We start from the raw sequence: 18,675 nt of genomic DNA on the forward strand, positions 1-18,675 counted from the left end.
AACCCACAGCTGTTTGCCTTTGAAGATAACAAGAATCTTCCCAACAAGTCCACTGAAAACAACAAAACCAACAAATGACAGAAAATAGCAACACAGTAACAACAATGTGGACTTCATTTAGGTTTTCACTTTTAGAAATGAACTATTCTCTATCTGGCTCAGCAAGAACCACTGAGCAAAGCTACTGAAAACATGAATGACCAATCAGAGCATTTATCAATACAGTCTGACACAGAACCACAGGGACATGACACATCAGCACAGTTTGCTTTCCATTCACGTTAGCCTCGTTAAATAAGTGCAATCTTCAATCAAAAGTAATTATTTGCGGCAGCTGCGGCTCAGGAAGTCAAAGTGTCCTTGGGCCTGATGGTCAGACCAGCACCTGCATGGAAGCTCACAGTGCTATTATAGTGCATAATAGTACTATTCGAGATTTGCCACAGTGATTGGCTTCCAAGTAAATGCAGAGTGACAAGTGTAATGGTGTACGTGAGGAACAAGGTTTAAAATCAGTGAGGTGGTCCTTAAAAATACGACCTTGTCTTTACAGTAATATTGTCAATATAGGCAAGGCAAGGACAGTTTATTTATATAGCACATTTCAGACACAAGGGCAATTCAAAGTGATTTACATGAGCATAAACATAAAAAATAAAGATAAAACAGAAAATAAGACAATTCATAAAAATAACAGTCACATCTTTAAATGACCTTGGGAAAAGCAGTGGCGAACAGAAAGGTTTTAATCCTCGATTTAAGTATATATCTGATATGTACATAAAAAGTAAACAGAGAGTTTATACTCTCTTATTTTAATTTTAAAAGAAGAAAATTGCTCCAAGTTAAAAATCCAGGAACATGTGCCAAATGGTTCAATTCCTCACAGGACAAGATTTTCACAGCTGGAAGGCATAACTATACTGAACTGATTATATTAAGATAATCCAAAAGTAACGGAAAGTCATCAGATATATTACTTTTATATTGTGATACTTGGATTAAGATAAGATAAGATAAGATAAGATAAGATAAGATAAGATAAGATATTCCTTTATTAGTCCTGCAGTGGGGAAATTTACAGTGTACAGCAGCAAAGGGGATAGTGTAAAAAACAAGATGCATCAGCTAACACAGTAAAAAAGAGCTAAACAAAGTGTAATAAAATATGAACCATTTAAATAAAAAGAAGTTTAAAAATAGGAGCAGTATATACAGTATTGACAATAAACAGACTAAGATAAGATGAGATGAACCTTTATTAATCCCCGGTGGGGAAATTCAGGTGTCAAAGCAGCAAAGCAAAGATACAGAGGTACAGGTGTACAAAAAGATTATAAAACAATAAATAGAAATACAGAATATACAAAGTGAATGAACATAGTGAATGGACATAGCGTGTACCGTCCATCAATAAAAAAAAAAATGTAGTGTACAATAAATAGATGTAATATGTGCAGTCTATAAAATGGTATATGGGATGCAGTGTAAAGTGAGTTTAAAGTTTAAAGTGCACCAGTGGTTAGGAGAGGTGGTTGCAGGTAGATGCAGATAGTCCAGAGTGCAGTTTTCATGTTGATATATAAATTGTAACATTTGTCAGAGTCTTTTTACATCGCTTTGCTTTGCATGTCCACTGGTAGAATAGAGAGGAGAGGGGAGGAAAAAAACTACGAGCCAGCCAGGAGTCGAACCTAGAATCTTCTGATCCGTAGTCAGACGCGTTATCCATTGCGCCACTGGCCCGCATTTCACCACATAGTGCACCGGAAGTAATTAGATCTTACACATGCGTGTCTATTGACAGAAACTTTGTGTGGTAAAGTTTTTAATAATGTTTGTGAAATACATTTCAATTCGTCATTTGACAGCAGCAACATGTGGCTATGAAATAGCTAGGCTGTTATTAAATAGTTAGTTAGCTATGGTAAATATAAATGCAATATTGATTTAACTACTCAGTCACACTATAGCTCATAGATGTATAAAGACAGCACTAACTACTAACTTTTATAAAGCATTTCCTTTAAGTTTTTTTTTTTTTTTTTAGTCAAATCCTTTTTTTCAAACCTTTATGTACTTTGAGGACACAATTTTCCTTTTTTTAAAAAAAGTCAAAAGTTTATGAGAAAAAAAAGTTGTTATATTATGAGAATAAAGTCATAAGTTTAAGAGAAAAAAGTCGTAGTATCATGAGAATAAAGTCAATATTAAAAAGTAATCATTTTACGAGTTATTTGCTTTTTTTCTCGTAAAGTTATAACTTTATTCTAGTAATATTAAAACTTTTTTCTCGTAGAGTTATGACTTTATTCTAGTAATATTAAAACTTTTTTCTCGTAGAGTTATGACTTTATTCTAGTAATATTAAAACTTTTTTCTCGTAGAGATATGACTTTATTCTCGTAAAGTTATGACTTTTTTCTCGTAATATTATGACTTTATTCTGGAAATCTCATATGTTTTTTCCCTCAATGTGACCCTAATACTCCGTAGTACATTGTCACTTTGGCCCTCACTGTATTAGACTTATATACTATACACTTAGACTATAAACTGTGTTACCTTCATCACAATGCTCAAAGGTTTTGCGGCTCCAGACAGATTTTTTTTTAATTATTTTTGCCTAAAATGGCTCTTTTGATAGTAAAGGTTGCTGACCCCTGGACTAGATGAATGAACAAGCTATTATAACTGTTATAGCAATTCTGTAACAGATAACTATTTAGGCTATTTTTCCATTTCTACATGAACAATTGCTTTCAGAAAATGTATGCTTTGGAAACTGTGATTAGGTGATTCAAATTGAAAAAAAATAACATGTGCTCTTGCCATGCTCTGGATTATAAATGCTTACAACATCTGTTTCTTAATTGATCTTAATTGTTTTTAAGTGATTCATCTTTTATCCACATGGAGAAATTGCCAACTAATAATTTAAAATGTCAACATAAATGGGAAGAATTTGTTGAATTTGGTTATGGGGTTTTGATTTTTGTTTTGGTTTATATGTTGTCATCAAAATGTGTCAATAAAAATTAAGTTTAAAAAACTGTATATTGTAGATGAATGAACAAGCTACTACATTGTTGTATATCTAGGTATAACTGTTGTAGCAATTATTATTATTATATTTTTTTGTGTATATGTAAATATTGTATGTGTTTTATTATTTCATGTGTCTAGTGTGTTTCTAATTTTGGTGTCATTACTGCCTTAAGTCTTATCACAATTAGTGTTCTATTGGTTATGTCCTTTATTTTCAGGGGGTGGGAGGAATAAAATGGATGAAAAATAGAAGACTACTTATTTGCTCTGTAATTTATATGCCTTGCAATGTTATTCAAATTAAAACAATTAAAAAAATAAAAAAAAAAATAAAAATGTATTAAAAAAGTCTGCCTTCTATTGATGTGACTAGCTGCTGTATAAAACCACGCCTTATCTTGCACGTAGCATTATAAGTGCAGCACTACCTTGTTCAAGGTTGGGTAAAGCTCCTCTGCAGGCGTCACTTTGTCTTTGCTGCTTCCTCCTCTCACAACCCAGAAGTGTCGAAATCCACACAGAGACAACCACCATGAAGATCCGTGTAAAACACACTTTCCCTCTGGCGTTTGTTTTATTTCTCTATGTTGCTGCAGAACTACATGGTGAGTAGGAGACAACTCATTTCTTTGCACAATTAATGCATCATCAATTTGCACGCAGTGATTTTTAGATGTAGATCTGACATCACTGTTAGTCTGAATAGCAGAGGCCTTCTCAAGTTATAGTATAGCCTATCTTCTTTAAATGTATCTCTCATATCTGTTGTTGACTTGATGCTACCTGTTTGCATTTTATTGCACATCAATAGAGGTGATCATTTTACTGACATGATTGCGAGTTATAATTAGGCTACTTATCATTTCTTTTACTGGCCTCATGAGACCCAAACTGTCAGGAGAGACCTCTGCAACAAGGCAGACAATGAGGGAGAGGAAGGCTTATTTGGATTTTTTGCCGGTATGGGTTTCTGCATGTACATGGATGTTTAAATGTGCATACATACGTACATGGATGTTTAAATGTGCATACATACGTACATGGATGTTTAAATGTGCATACATACGTACATGCATGTTTAAACCTATGACGGGACTAACTTGATTTTCCACTGGAAGTCTGTTCCACTCTATCGCAACCACAGAAGGGCGTTTTGCAGAGAACATGTCTCTACAGGACTCATTGTCTGTGGCCCTGTTTCTAGCTAAATATCTAAATATAAATCACATTCATTTTGGAGAATTATTAGTGGGAAAAATATTGTTTTTTGGTAAGTTATTGGATGTTTTTCACAATAAACATTCTAGTAAATTTTGCAAAATCACATTTTTCCAAACTTAGTGTTGTAGTATAAACAATAGGAGACCTTTAATGTGTAAAGTGATTTTGGTAACACTATACTGTATAACAGTGAAGTTATTGAATATTTTTCCCAAAAAAGAGTCACCAAAAAGGCAACATTTTTCCATATTAAATGTTGCACTATATAACCAACAGGAGACTCTTAATGTGTGAAGACATTTTGGTATCACTACACTGTATAGCAGTGAAGTTATTGAATATTTTGTCAAAAGAAATTTGTCAAAATTATGCAAAAGCATATTTTTTCAAGATTAGTGTTGTAGTATAACCAGGAAGAGATAAAGGTGATTTTGGTATCACTCATAGACTGTATGTAAACATGGACGTCACATCTCCACTTCCTCCCACTATACAGAAGTGAAGCTAAAATATCACGGATACGGGAGCTGCCTTCTTGAGATTTTGACGTCATTTGGAGCCAGAGTCTGCGCTGTAGTGATTGAGCGTTGGAGCCGCGGTATCGAGGTCACCCGCCTGAAACAATCGTGAGACAATCACGGCCGCAGCTTGTCAGCAAGAGAGACTCACAGCTGCCAATCATGACGTCTCACCCTCTTTTTATAGGATCAAATAACTAATTAAAACCAAGCTTATCAGAAAAATGAACACTTGAATTCACTTGATTAGAACTACCTGAAATGACAGAAACCATCTTTGGGAAAAATGTATTTGAGGAGTACTTTGACTTTTTAGTTTGGCCCATGTCCCATCCGCTAACATGGAGGAGTCGGGATTTATGACCTATACTGCAGCCAGCCACCAGGGGGCGATTGAGATGTTTTAGCTTCACTTTTGGGGAGCTGTCATGTCGTCCACCTTTATATACAGTCTATGGTATCACTACACTGTACAACAGTGAAGTTATAGAATATTTTTATAGCATCTCTTTTCTGTGTTGCACATTGTAGAAGGTCCCTGCTCACTCATCTGACAGCCGGCTGCACAAAACGACCAATGATACGTGTCCAGCTCGGAGGAGGCTCATTTTGCTGAAAATGAGATTGTAGCTCGTTGTCTATCGGATTGTCTTGAGCCATCGGATCTCAATCGGATCTCAATGTGGACACTGGAGACACATATTAATAAATGTAATCAGGTTAAATCATATCTAGATACAATCTGGATATGTGACAACAACCAAATGCTGCATACATGGAGGAATTATATTTGTTAATAAGCTATAATACATGTTTTTGCTGGGAAATTGAACTGATCAATTGCGTTACATTATGATTTTGATTCATTCCTAATATCCTGACAGCACCTGAAGTCCACACAAAGCTCGGGAGCCTGAGAGGTCAGTATGTGAGTGTAAAGGGGAAGGAGACTGGGGTCCACGCCTACCTGGGTATCCCATTTGCCAAGCCACCTGTAGGCCCTGCTCTGAGACTGGCTGCACCCCAGCCTGTAGAGGGATGGGAAGGAGTGAGAGACGCCACCCGGCAGCCACCCATGTAAGTCCTTCATGTGCTTCAGATGTTGCATACCACACTTGGAGAAATTATATTCCATACTCACTAGAAAAACATGTCTCTCTTTCAGGTGTGTTCAACATAAACAGTATTTTATAGATTTTCTTCATAAAGTCGGTGGCATTTTGGTAGATGTCCCAGACATCTCAGAGGACTGCCTTTACATCAACGTTTACACCCCTGCAAACAGAGCTCACAATGCCAAGCTCCCAGTAAGTTGATGCAGGTTTGAGATTTAGCTTTGGATAACTTTGGACATGTAGAAGTTGACTTGATTGCTTTTTGAAGAATCCATAATGGCAATATGAGTCATGATGCCCATTTAGAACCAGACTGCAAAGACACTGATGTCCTGTTTTTGTCACCATCAGTTTTATGTTTTAATCAGATTAAAGTCTAAGTAAAAATGTGCTTTATGCTTTGTGGAAAATATCAAGGTCTTTCATTACTTTAACAGGTCATGGTCTGGATCCATGGTGGAGGGTTTACTATCGGGTCAGCTTCAACATATGATGGCTCTGCTCTGGCTGCTTACCAGGATGTGGTTGTGGTTCTGATCCAGTACCGCTTGGGACTTCTGGGCTTTCTCAGGTAAAACAACTCAAATCACTAAGCACAGTTAGAATGAATATACTATGATTGTATTCTACTAGTTTTGAACAGAAATTCAAAACTGGGTCACTTTTATCAGCTGCTGTAGACTTTGATTTTATGCTCTATCCAGCACTGGTGATGAGCACATGTCAGGGAACTTTGGCCTGTTGGACCAGGTTCAAGCTCTGAGGTGGATCCAGCAGCACATTCACAGCTTTGGAGGAGACCCAGATTTAGTTACCATATTTGGGGAGTCTGCAGGCGGAACGAGCGTATCCCTCCTGGTAAGGATCAATCTGCTGATAAAGCACTTAAATAAGCTCACTTTTTTTACAAGTATTACACAGTTGATGTAACTGCAAAGTCACTTCTGTCCAACAAACCTTTCATTTCTTCTGTTGCTTGAATCAACAGCTTCTCTCACCATTGTCTGATGGCCTGTTCCACCATGCCATTGCTGAGAGCGGCACTGCTGTAATGGATATGCTCCTTGCAAATGATCCTCTACCAATAGCGCAGGTTGATTTAAATTGTGTATTTTTGCATGTTAACATTCTTCAGTGTATAAAATTGAGAGTATCACAGCACAATGTATTTGTTTTTCTAAATTGTTGAGATGAATCCCACATATGTCTCCTCAGATGGTAGCAAATATATCTGGCTGTAGCCTCGAAAGCACGGAGAAGATCGCTGATTGCATGAGAAACCTCGATATTGACACTATTGTGGCTATTGGGCTGGTGAGATATTTTATGCAAAACTGATATAGATTGACTTGATGGATTGGATTCTTCTATATTGTCTTCTGCAAGATGTCTATGAAATTTTCATTTTTATATATTGAGTTGTCTTTATCTCAACTTTTTCTTTTACACATTTTATTCTATCAAGGCGCAAAATTTTAGAATTCCTCCAAATGTTGATGGACACTTCCTGACAAAACCTGTGGATGAGCTGTTCCATAAACATGAACTTCTCACTGTACCATTCATGACCGGCATTAATGATGATGAAGGGGGCTGGTTTCTCATTAATGTAAGTGTGAATGCTACTGAAATTTGTGTGACTGAAGAGATTACTGATTTCCAGATAAATCCATGAAAACATGATTGTTTTGCTTTAATCCATGTCTGAAATGTTTAAATGTCTTCCCTTAGTCCCTTGCTCCTCCAAACTGGACAGAGGGATTAGATCGAGAGCTGGTCATGAACATGATGTTCATGTTCGACCATAATGTAAGGCAGACAGTGCTGGACGTTACAATATTACTCTGCTTCATCATGCTCAAACTTATCTGACAGATGTGTCGCTCATTTTCTCTAGCCCGAAGAAGTGGCTGATGAATATATTGGAACCGGTGAAGATCGTGTGAAGAATAGAGATGGGTTCACTGAGCTGCTTGGAGATATAATGTGTACCATTCCAGCCATTAAGACTGCTAATGTCCACAGAGGTATTTTACTTACACAAGATTTTGAAAATCTATTTAAGAACCATTGTTTGAATGAGACAGATCACACCCATTTGTCTACTACTAGATGCAGGTGCCCCTGTATACCTGTATGAGTACCAGCATACTCTCAAATTCCTGAAGGCAAAAAGGCCAAGCTTTGTTGGGAGTGACCATGGAGATGAGATCCTTACAGTATTTGGATTCTGCTTCACAACTACCCATGTCAAATTAGCCGGTAAATGCAATATAAAAATCACTATTTCAATAGACCACCAGAGATCTGGGTTTCCTAGAGTGGAAAGTGTTTTACCTGAGTATCATTATTTTAGGTGCATGTGATGAAGATGATGAGCAGTTGAGCAGAACCATGATGAGCTACTGGGCCAACTTTGCCCGCACAGGGTAGGAATTCACCCTGATTACAAGTTATTATACACATGAAGATAAGACTTGTTTATAACGTGTGTGTGTGTGTGTGTAGGTCTCCTAATGGGGACGGCCTTGTCCACTGGCCAAATTATGGAGCAGAAGAAGACTACATGTCAATTGATGTAAAGGAGCAGGTAACTGGTCAACACCTGAAGAAGGACCGGTTCGTCTTCCTGACACAGACTCTCCCGGAGAAGGTCCGACAACACAAAGAGAAGATGGAGCGCAGCGAACTGTAGAATAATAATAACAATAATGATAATAATAATGAAAATATTTTAACAAATTGAAGTACTTTCTTAGTACTTTTTGTAGCCTATAGCGCAATGTATTGTATGACATTTGGAAAGGAGATCCTTTCAAAATGTATTTTCAAAAGCTGTGTGTGATGTGGCAGTGGCAAGTCAAAACTTAAAGTTGGGTGAATACTTTAGAAGGGCACCTTAAGTCATGATACCCCTACAGTGTTTGCCTACATATTTAATATCTCCCTAAAAATCTGGATTACAATATAAAATAAAAATCTTCGGAAGCAATTGAGTGAAACACTTGTGATGGTATTGTGATTAAGTTATATTATAAGTAATGAATTGGTATTCTGGATTGATAACAAATTTATATTTTGATAAGGATAATTATATCAGTAATTAATTTATATTTCTGTGTGACACAGATTAAAGGTAATAATTATAGTTAGAATAATTATAAATAATAATTATTATAGTTAGACAAATTTAGGAAAATTTAAATAGAGTATATGTATGGCTCAATAAGGAAGCTGGTTAATAATTAATAATTGACTTATGGAGAAGGGGTGGGATTAAATACGTTTATAGTTCTTCTCACTCCTTTTTGAATATGTAAATCAAGGCATCAAGTGTTTGATCATTTATTTTTCTTATGCTTTTCATTGTATGTAAATACTACTTGTTTCTGACTGTCCACTTGTTGGTATGATCATTTTCTTTCTTTCTTATTATTTTTTTTTGTATTCTACATACCCTCCAGGGTGCCCTTAAATGGAGAAAACATTATAAAGTGCCCTCTAGGTGCCTTTCCAGTAGAGAAAATGAGATGCAGTGCCCTCTAGGGGGGGCTTAAATGGAGAAAACATTATAAAGTGCCCTCTAGGGAGGCCCTAAGTCCAGTGCAATAAAGGCTGCCCTACATGCTAGAAACTTTCTGTGCGCTGGTGCCCTTTTTATTTTTTCTCCCCTGCCCTACAGCCTCAGAGTCCGCCACGGTGGAGAGGTGTGTTATGGTTCTGTACTACTTTTATAAGGCTGTATATAACGCATTGCAGGGCGCTCATTCACTAGGAGTGACGCCATGTGTGCACACATTAAAGGTCCTTAATTGATAGACAAATATTTTGTTTTGTGCATTCTGTCGCCTCTCTCTCTCTTTCTCTCTCTCTCGTCACTCTAGACAACAACTAATTTTGAATTGCCACAACAATTTGAAAAAATCAGTTCCAAAGAAGTAAATGATGGCATTTTTCACTGTATGAAAGGTTATTGTTGCTAATGGATACATGAATATGCTGAACTAGCACAGACTCTGCAGAGCATGACTATGGACTGAGACCAAATTATCCTTTGACCTGGAATCCTGAGGGGATTGACAGTTTTTGCCAAACTCAAACAAGCACTTACAACAACACCAAGTCTGGGCTGTGGAGTGGAGAGATAATGAATGTAAATTTGAGAATAATGTTTGATATGGTCCTAATTCCTGGTCTATTAGTTGTTCCAAAGTGCAGGACTAAAACTTTTGGTGGGGCAGCTTTTAGACATTATGCTCCGAGCCGCTAGAACAGTCTGCCTGAGGATCTGAGAGCTGCTGGAACTGTTGAAATCTTTAAACGTAAAACCTACTTATAGGCCTTTGTTTAAGAATGGTTATTATTTTGTTCACTTATTGTGAAGTTGTAGAGTTTGCTTCGGCCGGTGGGCGGTGTTTGGTATTTCCTCAGCTGATCTCAACATGGTTGCCGGGTAACAAATTTTCTCATTTTACAGCTAAACAGTACACTACAAGATGTTTCTGAAAACATTGGAGGTGAGAAATAGGCATTACAGTAACAGAATATTGATTCATATTTGATCAGCGCTGCCTAGTTTGACCGTTTGATTGGAGTTTGCGAGTGATTGACAGCTGCTCAGAGACAGCAAGGCTCCAGCTCGGCTCTGATTGGTTGTTTTCTTCCGGTCTGTGCAATCTTGCAGATGCCATTAAGAGCACCAGAGGACACAGAGGCACATGATTTTTTTTTTTTAAGATTACCTGTCTCATACACTACTGTCAGGATATAGTGACAGTTTTATAAAAAATTACCTTTTTTAATCATATGTGCTCCAATACCCACTGCTGCTTTAACGACTGCGCGGTAGCGCTCCACATAGCAGCACGCTTCCCGACTATGTATTTATTTTATAATTGTGTATGTATTTCCTACCTCATATTTCATCGAACAATTTGCTATTGTTGCTGCTATATTTATAATGTTTATAATGATGATAATATTTTACTTTATTATTGTTATTCCATCGATTGATTGATCGATTGTCTATTATACAGGGATGAGAGAGTAACAAACAGGAACAAAGAATCTCACTGCCATGTGAAGGGAAATCCCCTCAGGGATGTCTCACCTTCTGCGTGTTGGTTTGTCTTCTAAGCAGCTACAAGCTCAAAGATAAATCATACACAAGATATTATGTTAGTTAAAGTCAAACAATTTATTCCGAAGATATACTCATCAATAGTTGCACAGAGTTATTACAACAGATCTGGATTCATCAATGTGTCTCTGACGTCACGCAGCACGGAGGTCAGTTCGCAGAGAATGAATGCCTAGTCATTCTTTACACTTGATATTTATGCACCTTTAGGGTCTGAAGGAGGGACAGGGCGTTCTTAATGGGCAAGACCCAGTACTTTTCCATAGCTTTGTTATGTTACTTTTCTTGTGACCTAGATGACCTCTCACTTCTGCTACTTCTGACTCCATTCTACGTTATCCATTCTGCAAGAACACCCTGTTCCCTACCCCCTTCCTCCCTCTGTCCCAGGCTCGATAAGATATAAAGATGACACTTGTACACACATACCATAAATGCTATTACCCAGTCCTACAATTGAATTACTATTACATATAAAACAGATATTCTACATACATTATCCCTTTATTAGTATGATCAATTATAATTCTATGTTCTTACACCCTTATGTTATTTACTGTTGGATTTATTATACTCTAAAATATCTGTTGGATTTATTATACTCTAAAAATGCATACAAAGGCCTCACTATTGGATGTTTTATGAATAGAGTCAAGGGTGAGAAAAGAGGGGAGTGTGGCAGATGATGTTTTATGTTCCAAGGTCATGAGGACGGAGCCAGAAGGTGATAACGAGGAAGGAGGAATGCAGCAGAGGCATCACGCGTCACACCTCATGACTATTGATATTGTGTAAACCATAAAAGACTGGATCAGGGAGAGCTCGGGGTTCAGACTTCACGAACTGACCCATGCACTGTATGTTGTCAGGGACATGTAGGTTGGATCCAGATATCTGTAAACTCTTTTATTTTACTTATGCAACATTAATTGTTCGGAATAAATTGTATTATTATGCTTTAACCCGTCTGTTTGGAAAATCTCTTTGTCACACAAGATTAACCAACACGTAACTGGGCCTTGACCTCTTGGAGGTAGAAGGCCAGTTCCTTCAATTGGTGACCCCGACGTGATCTTCGGCATTGAGAAGCGTGTCCAAAGGACGGACAGACCGGCGAGAGAGAGAAAGGGATCCCTGAAATCTTAAAGGTGAGCAGAACCTGTTTTATCGAACTCTGCATATTGGCTTACTCTAAATTATCTCTCTTGTTGTGCTGAATCTCCTTTGTAGTGATAAATGTTGCAGAAGTAAAGACTTTCTCAATTAAAGCTGCCCTTTTGGTAAATCCAAGAGGAGGAAAGCTGAATTAAAGCTGCCCTTTTGGTAAATCCAAGAGGAGGAAAGCTGAATTAAAGCTGCCCTTTTGGTAAATCCAAGAGGAGGAAAGCTGAATTAAAGCTGCCCTTTTGGTAAATCCAAGAGGAGGAAAGCTGAATTAAAGCTGCCCTTTTAGTAAAGCTAAAAGGAGGAAAGCTGAATTAAAGCTGCCCTTTTAGTAAAGCTAAAAGGAGGAAAGCTGAATTAAAGCTGCCCTTTTGGTAAATCCAAAAGGAGGAAAGCTGAATTAAAGCTGCCCTTTTAGTAAAGCTAAAAGGAGGAAAGCTGAATTAAAGCTGCCCTTTTAGTAAAGCTAAAAGGAGGAAAGCTGAATTAAAGCTGCCCTTTTAGTAAAGCTGAAAGGAGGAAAGCTGAATTAAAGCTGCCCTTTTAGTAGAGCTAAAAGGAGGAAAGCTGAATTAATTTAGGGGAGCAAGCTGCCCTTTTGGTAAAGACTAAGAGGAGGAAAGCTGCCCGTTTAGTAATAAAAACTGTATGAGTGTACATTAATAACTAGTATTCAGAGGAAAATTAAAACTTACTGTTGATACTGGGCCAACATCGCTGGAACATCAAAGTGTCCAGTAGAAGCTTATGTTGGTAGGATCACAGCGAGGGGCATAGCGACCCATTTACTCTGAATCTAGTTACTGTCATAAACTGAATAAACCTGTGTGAAATAGTACTGGACAGAATGGACGGAGAATGTGACAAAGACTGTGAGGAACGGGGTGGCTGTGGGCCTCCCCGTTTATCATTTGGACAGCAATGGGCTAAAGTTAAGACCAATGTAATCTGTACATTTGATCCCAAGACTAGAAATAAAGAGACTCAAGACCTAGATGAGTGGTATAACATGACAGTGAAGGAAGGGCATTTTCCAGCCACGGGAAGTGAAGCCAAATTCATGCCAGTGATGAGAGCATTAATACAGGTGGTTCATAGAAAGCTGCTGCAAGCAAGACAAGACAAAGAAAAGGGACATATGTTTGTAAGGAGGAAATTGAGGAAGAAAGAAGACGAGTTGGCAAGTAAATTGGTAAAATATAATGTGATACAGATGGCTGCACTATCAGCCTTAGGCAGCCAGACGAAAGCCACCCACGCAAAAACCGCTGAAGCAAAACCACTAGTGAAACCCTCACCCAGTCCTAGCGCACCCCCACCACCAAACCCACATACTAGCCAGCCGCCACATTATATGTCCCTCCATCAGCAGTACCCACCTGGCCCACATCCCAACCCCCCTCCTTATCCTCCTCCTACCCCTAGTCCGGTACCAACCCCACAGGACAGTGATTATACAAACGAAGTTATGGCACCATTGTTTCAAGTGTTAGGTGGTACTTTGGAACTTTAACCCCTACGCTACCTCCTTCGGTAATGCTATTAGACAAAAGTATCCCATACCAGCGGGCAAGCTCCACAGCTTGGTGTTTAAGATTAAGAACGGGGAGAGTGGACGCACGTTCATAGAAAGAGCAAAGACAGAGTGGGCGGGGGCTACGGGGGTGAACTCAGATAAAGAATCACAGCAGTCTCTGTTCAGAATAGCTCTGTTAAAACATGCTCCGGAAGGAGTTAAGAGAAAGATGGAAGAGAATCCAGATATGGCAGGGGCAAAATCATCAAGATGGGAAACACATTTCTGTCATCATCAGGATGCAGAAACCAAGGAGGAGGAAGAGGAAAGTGAGTCATTAAAAGAGATGGTAGCTCAGTTGACTAAATTACAGTTGGCAGACGCACGGACTCGTGCGACAGATAAAAAAAAGGGAGGGAAAGAAAAAGATACGCAGATGGCTCAAAATGTAACACCAGCTCCAGCCCCGCCACAGAATCCTTATCCACTGCAGGGCCAGTCACAGGCTATGTATCAACCCCAGTATCATGTTCCTTACCAAGCTGCCCCATATCAGCAGCCCCCTTATCATGAAGGTCGGAATAGAGGCAGAGGGAGAGGAGGAGGCAGGGGGAGGGGGTATGCCCAACCAAGAGGAGGCAGTTGTTACATCTGCGAAAGCCCGGATCACTGGGCACGTGACTGTCCTCAGAAACAACAACAGCAGATGAGAGGGCCTCCACAGCAGTCATATCAGCCAACAATACAGACTCCACCAAACCAACAGCTAGCTCCAATGCAGGCATACAGCGGGTACTCTGCGCAGGGACCTCCACCTGGTCCATATACACCAGGAATGTTCCCATAGGGGTGCCCGACGGAGATGGAGGGGTAGAGGCTGGCAGAGCCCTGTCTCCAGTTGACAGTGAACGGAAAGCGAAGATGGTTCATGGTGGATACGGGAGCACGTTACTCCACCTTAGCTGAACCTATGTGTTCCCTTTCCTCTCACTATGTTTCCGTTTTGGGATTTTCCGGCACTGAACAAAGACTGCCTTTTACTGTTCCCCTTCCTGTCCGGCTTGGGAGACAGGTGATGGAGCACCCCTTTTTGTATGCACCTGATTGTCCACGTGATCTCCTGGGAAGAGATGTTTTGGCAGCACTGGGGGCTTCTGTACATTGTTCACCAGAAGCTGTGATAGTGAGTTTCCCCGGAGGAGAAGAAATGGTGTGCTCCTCGCCCTCCAGTGCTGATCGCATGTGCATGTTGAGTCCTGATACCTCACCTGATGCCCCACCACCCTGTGCAGACATATATTGGGCCCTGCTAGCCGACCGAAACCCTCTGATTGACTTTTACAACATGTGGCAACCATGGATTAGGGCTCTACACCCTTACCTCCCTGTTCCCGATCCTCCCCACTGCACTCTGAATTATGACAGAAATAATGATCTTACGTATCAAGATGAGTTCCAACAGAACCTGTTAGATACAACCTGGGGGATAGGGGTAAGAGATGTTTATATAGCACCAGCAGGAGTAGCAGCCGCAGTAAAACTAACCCCAGCACAAGAACAATGGTATCGCATGTCAGAAGAAGCTGTTCCCCATGTGTCCCTAGCCATAGCTCCAAAACATCAGGCTAAAGACTTAGGCCCCATGGTTAAAGCAGCAGTCGCTCTGACAGACTGGGTTCCCACTTCCCTTTTGGGGGTTTCAATCTCACCATCCTCTAACATATATAGACTCTCTTTTTACAATGCAGTGTCAGGTCTTTGCAAACATGAGTTACTAACACGCCACCACGGTAGGGAGATGTTAGATGGTGAAGGAGCCACTTCCATGTTGGCAGCTCTCCCTTCCTCACTGTGGTCTACGGGCCCCTTTGATGTTGGCAGGTGCAGCATGGAACCGGTAACTTTCGAGATGAAGACTTACTGCCCTATCTGGAGACCTCAGTATAAGCATAAAGTGGAAGCAGCCCAGGGTATCTCTCCTACGATTGAAGGACTGATAAAGGCGGGAGTATTAAGAAAATCTTACTCTCAGTGGAACACTCCCATTTTGCCAGTAATCAAACCCTCCGGCTCATACAGAATGGCTCATGATTTAAGAGCCATCAATGACCTGGTTTTGACTCCTGTTACACCAGTACCGAACCCCCACTCTGCTCTCTCGATGCTCACCCCAGCCCATACATCTTTCACATGTATAGATTTGGCTAACGCCTTCTTTTGCCTGCCCTTAGCAGATCATTTACAGGACATTTTCTCATTTACATATGAAGGCCAAAGGCTGACATATAATGTGTTACCTCTTGATGGGAAACAATCTGCTCAGGCAGCAGAACTTACGGCTGTAGTTTGTGCTCTGCGGTTAGCGGAAGGGAAGGCAGTGAATATTTTCACAGACTCTGCGTATGTGTGCAATGCAATTCACAGAGATATGTCTGGCTGGGTGCAAGCGGGTTTTAAGACTAGTCAGAATAAACCTATGGCTCATGAGGAGTTGATGAAAGAGTTGTTGGAAGCAATCCAGTTACCACAGAGGGTAGCTGTGATCAAAGTGAAAGGACACAGTCAGGGCACTGATTTAGAGAGTATAGGAAACGAAGCAGCTGATGCAGCCGCTAAAAAGGCGGCAGGGTATTTACCTACTATGATGGTCATGACCACAGCAGATCTCGGTTCTGAGATAACTGATTTCTCCATCATACAAGCTCAGGAATCTGCCACAGCAGCAGAACGAACCATCTGGGAAGATAAGGGAGCTATAGAACAGTTTGATGGTATATGGTATAACGGAGATCAAATAGTTATGCCCCCCTGTTGGATGTCCTCAATACTGACTCAGACTCATGGACTTGACCATAAAAGCCACAAACAGATGTTACGAGATCTCCGCCACTGGTGGATTCCCCGGAAACATGCTACTATAACTGACTTCTTGAATAAGTGTGACGTATGTAGTACATGTAACATCAGACCGACCATCACTCCTAGGGCAGGAAAACATCCTTCTCCCACTGCCCCGGGACAGGAAATCTTTATGGATTTTACAGATATGGGAGTAAGGGCTGGGGGGAAAAGATTCCTCCTAGTAATTGTGGACGCATTTTCACGTTGGGTTGAGGCCTACCCTACGGGAAAAGAGGACGCAAAATCAGTCATTAAATGTCTGGTGAATGAGTACATTCCGAAACATGGGTTTCCTAAATTGATCAGGTCAGATAATGGTTCACATTTCAAAAATAAAGACCTGCAATCTGTTGAAAAGGCTCTGGGACTAAAACACAAATTTGGCACTGTGTATGATCCACAATCACAGGACTCACACCATTTGAGCTTACGTGTGGCCGACCTTTCCCAGGGCCGTCCCAAAACCCCTCTCCCCTTCCTGACCTCGGTTACAAACCATACTATTTGAAGGCTAATGCTCTTGTGTCAGCTCTCTCCTATACAGGTGACAAACCTGTCACCCCTGTCACAGAGGACGTTCCAGGACCTGACTCCGGACCCCCGGAACACCTTTGGTTGAAGGTGTTAAAGAGGAAGTGGTCGGAGCCACGTTGGACAGGCCCACACAAGGTTCTGGCCAGAACTGCAACAGCTGTGCAGCTTGCAGGAAAAGGACTCAACTGGTGGCACCTAACACAGTGCTCCAGCAGCAGGACAGGACCTGAAGCAGAGGAGGCAGCCCCACAAGGAGCCCAGGCTACGTGAAAAGAGGGTCACGTATAATTTTTTATTTTTCATATACTGTATAAACTGTGACTGTGATGAGATACACATAAGGGAAAGAAGGTTACAAGGTCTTGCCTGTATTTACAGTTAAATCAGGCTAACATGGTTGTTTAGGTGGACTCATCTAGGTGGTTTTTGAAAAACATTATATATCACATTGTATTAAAAATTGTTGCTTAGAATAAATGCTAAAATAGACAAAAATAGACAAAAATAGATAAAAATAGATAAAAAAGAGAAACCAGGGGTGGGGAGAATCCACCAGAGAGAAATTTCACTTCCTTTCCCAAACCAGTATAAAATAGGATCACCCAGATAAAAGTTTTTCAGTTGCGCGCAGGAAAACAAACTAGAAGCATCATGCAGTACGGCAAACTGCTAGTAGCGTTTGCTGTAGCATTTGTGTTTACCTCTCTTGTCCTCGTTCTTCTGTACAAACTTTCTTAATGTGATTTGTCATGTATTTTAAATGTTTTAGGGAATGTGAGAGAAAATACCATGACCCTTGTGTAGAGTTTGTGTACTCAGATAAATCTGAATAACCTGGGAAAGCACAGACTGTACTAGTTTAGATACATTACTTATCATCCTCGCCTCTGCACTCTGCTAAAACTGGCTAATCACAAGTAACTCTTTAACAATAGACAATGCTTTCACTCAGAAGCAGGGTGGAAGGTGTGGGCTACAAGGGGGGGAAGGCTAAACCAAGATTATAAAGAATGATGTAGTGAGGTAGCTCCCCTAATGAATATAAACTAGCTGACCAAATAGCTGCAGGTTTTGAAAACATACCTATAATGAGCGCTCTGATCCCTATCACTCCTAACAAAAATGTTGACCGCATTAACTACATCCACTATAATGTTCTCCGTTTGACTAATCTAACTCGTGATGCAATTGCCGGACTAGCTGAACAAATGGCTCCTACGTCACTGATGGTGATCCAAAATAGAATGGCATTAGATATGCTGCTGGCAGAGAAAGGCGGTGTATGCTCAATGTTCCAAGACTCATGTTGTATTTTCATCCCTAATAATACAGCGCCGGACGGGACTGTAACTAAGGCGCTAGAGGGGCTCCGGATGCTGTCTGAATCCATGCACGATGACTCAGGTATCAACAGCCCCATTAACGACTGGTTAGACCGTACCTTTGGGAAATGGAAGTCCATGGTGGTATCTCTATTCTCCTCAATCCTTGCTGTGTGTGGATGCTTAGTACTATGTG

The 18,675-nt window shown here is 40.2% G+C and overlaps 1 protein-coding gene and 1 non-coding gene across 2 annotated transcripts in view; one reads left to right on the forward strand and one right to left on the reverse strand.

The window, feature by feature from the left end:
* Positions 1-1,673: 1,673 nt before the first annotated feature.
* Positions 1,674-1,746, reverse strand: trnar-acg. Its single transcript has one exon. It is a non-coding gene; the product is annotated as a tRNA-Arg (tRNA).
* Positions 1,747-3,497: 1,751 nt separating this feature from the next.
* ces2b (carboxylesterase 2b) overlaps positions 3,498-18,675 on the forward strand; it is a 31,846-nt gene continuing 16,668 nt past the window's right edge. Inside the window, exons 1-13 of the mRNA XM_037766976.1 lie at positions 3,498-3,653; positions 5,672-5,864; positions 5,953-6,094; positions 6,340-6,473; positions 6,607-6,760; positions 6,891-6,995; positions 7,118-7,216; positions 7,368-7,511; positions 7,634-7,711; positions 7,800-7,929; positions 8,015-8,164; positions 8,259-8,331; positions 8,411-8,594. Coding sequence (XP_037622904.1) covers positions 3,581-3,653; positions 5,672-5,864; positions 5,953-6,094; positions 6,340-6,473; positions 6,607-6,760; positions 6,891-6,995; positions 7,118-7,216; positions 7,368-7,511; positions 7,634-7,711; positions 7,800-7,929; positions 8,015-8,164; positions 8,259-8,331; positions 8,411-8,594 — 1,659 coding nt within the window. The 5' untranslated portion in view covers positions 3,498-3,580. The remainder of the gene's footprint in view (positions 3,654-5,671; positions 5,865-5,952; positions 6,095-6,339; positions 6,474-6,606; positions 6,761-6,890; positions 6,996-7,117; positions 7,217-7,367; positions 7,512-7,633; positions 7,712-7,799; positions 7,930-8,014; positions 8,165-8,258; positions 8,332-8,410; positions 8,595-18,675) is intronic.

This window comes from Sebastes umbrosus, chromosome 4 (assembly GCF_015220745.1).
Source record: "Sebastes umbrosus isolate fSebUmb1 chromosome 4, fSebUmb1.pri, whole genome shotgun sequence".
Classification (NCBI taxonomy): Eukaryota; Metazoa; Chordata; class Actinopteri; order Perciformes; family Sebastidae; genus Sebastes; species Sebastes umbrosus.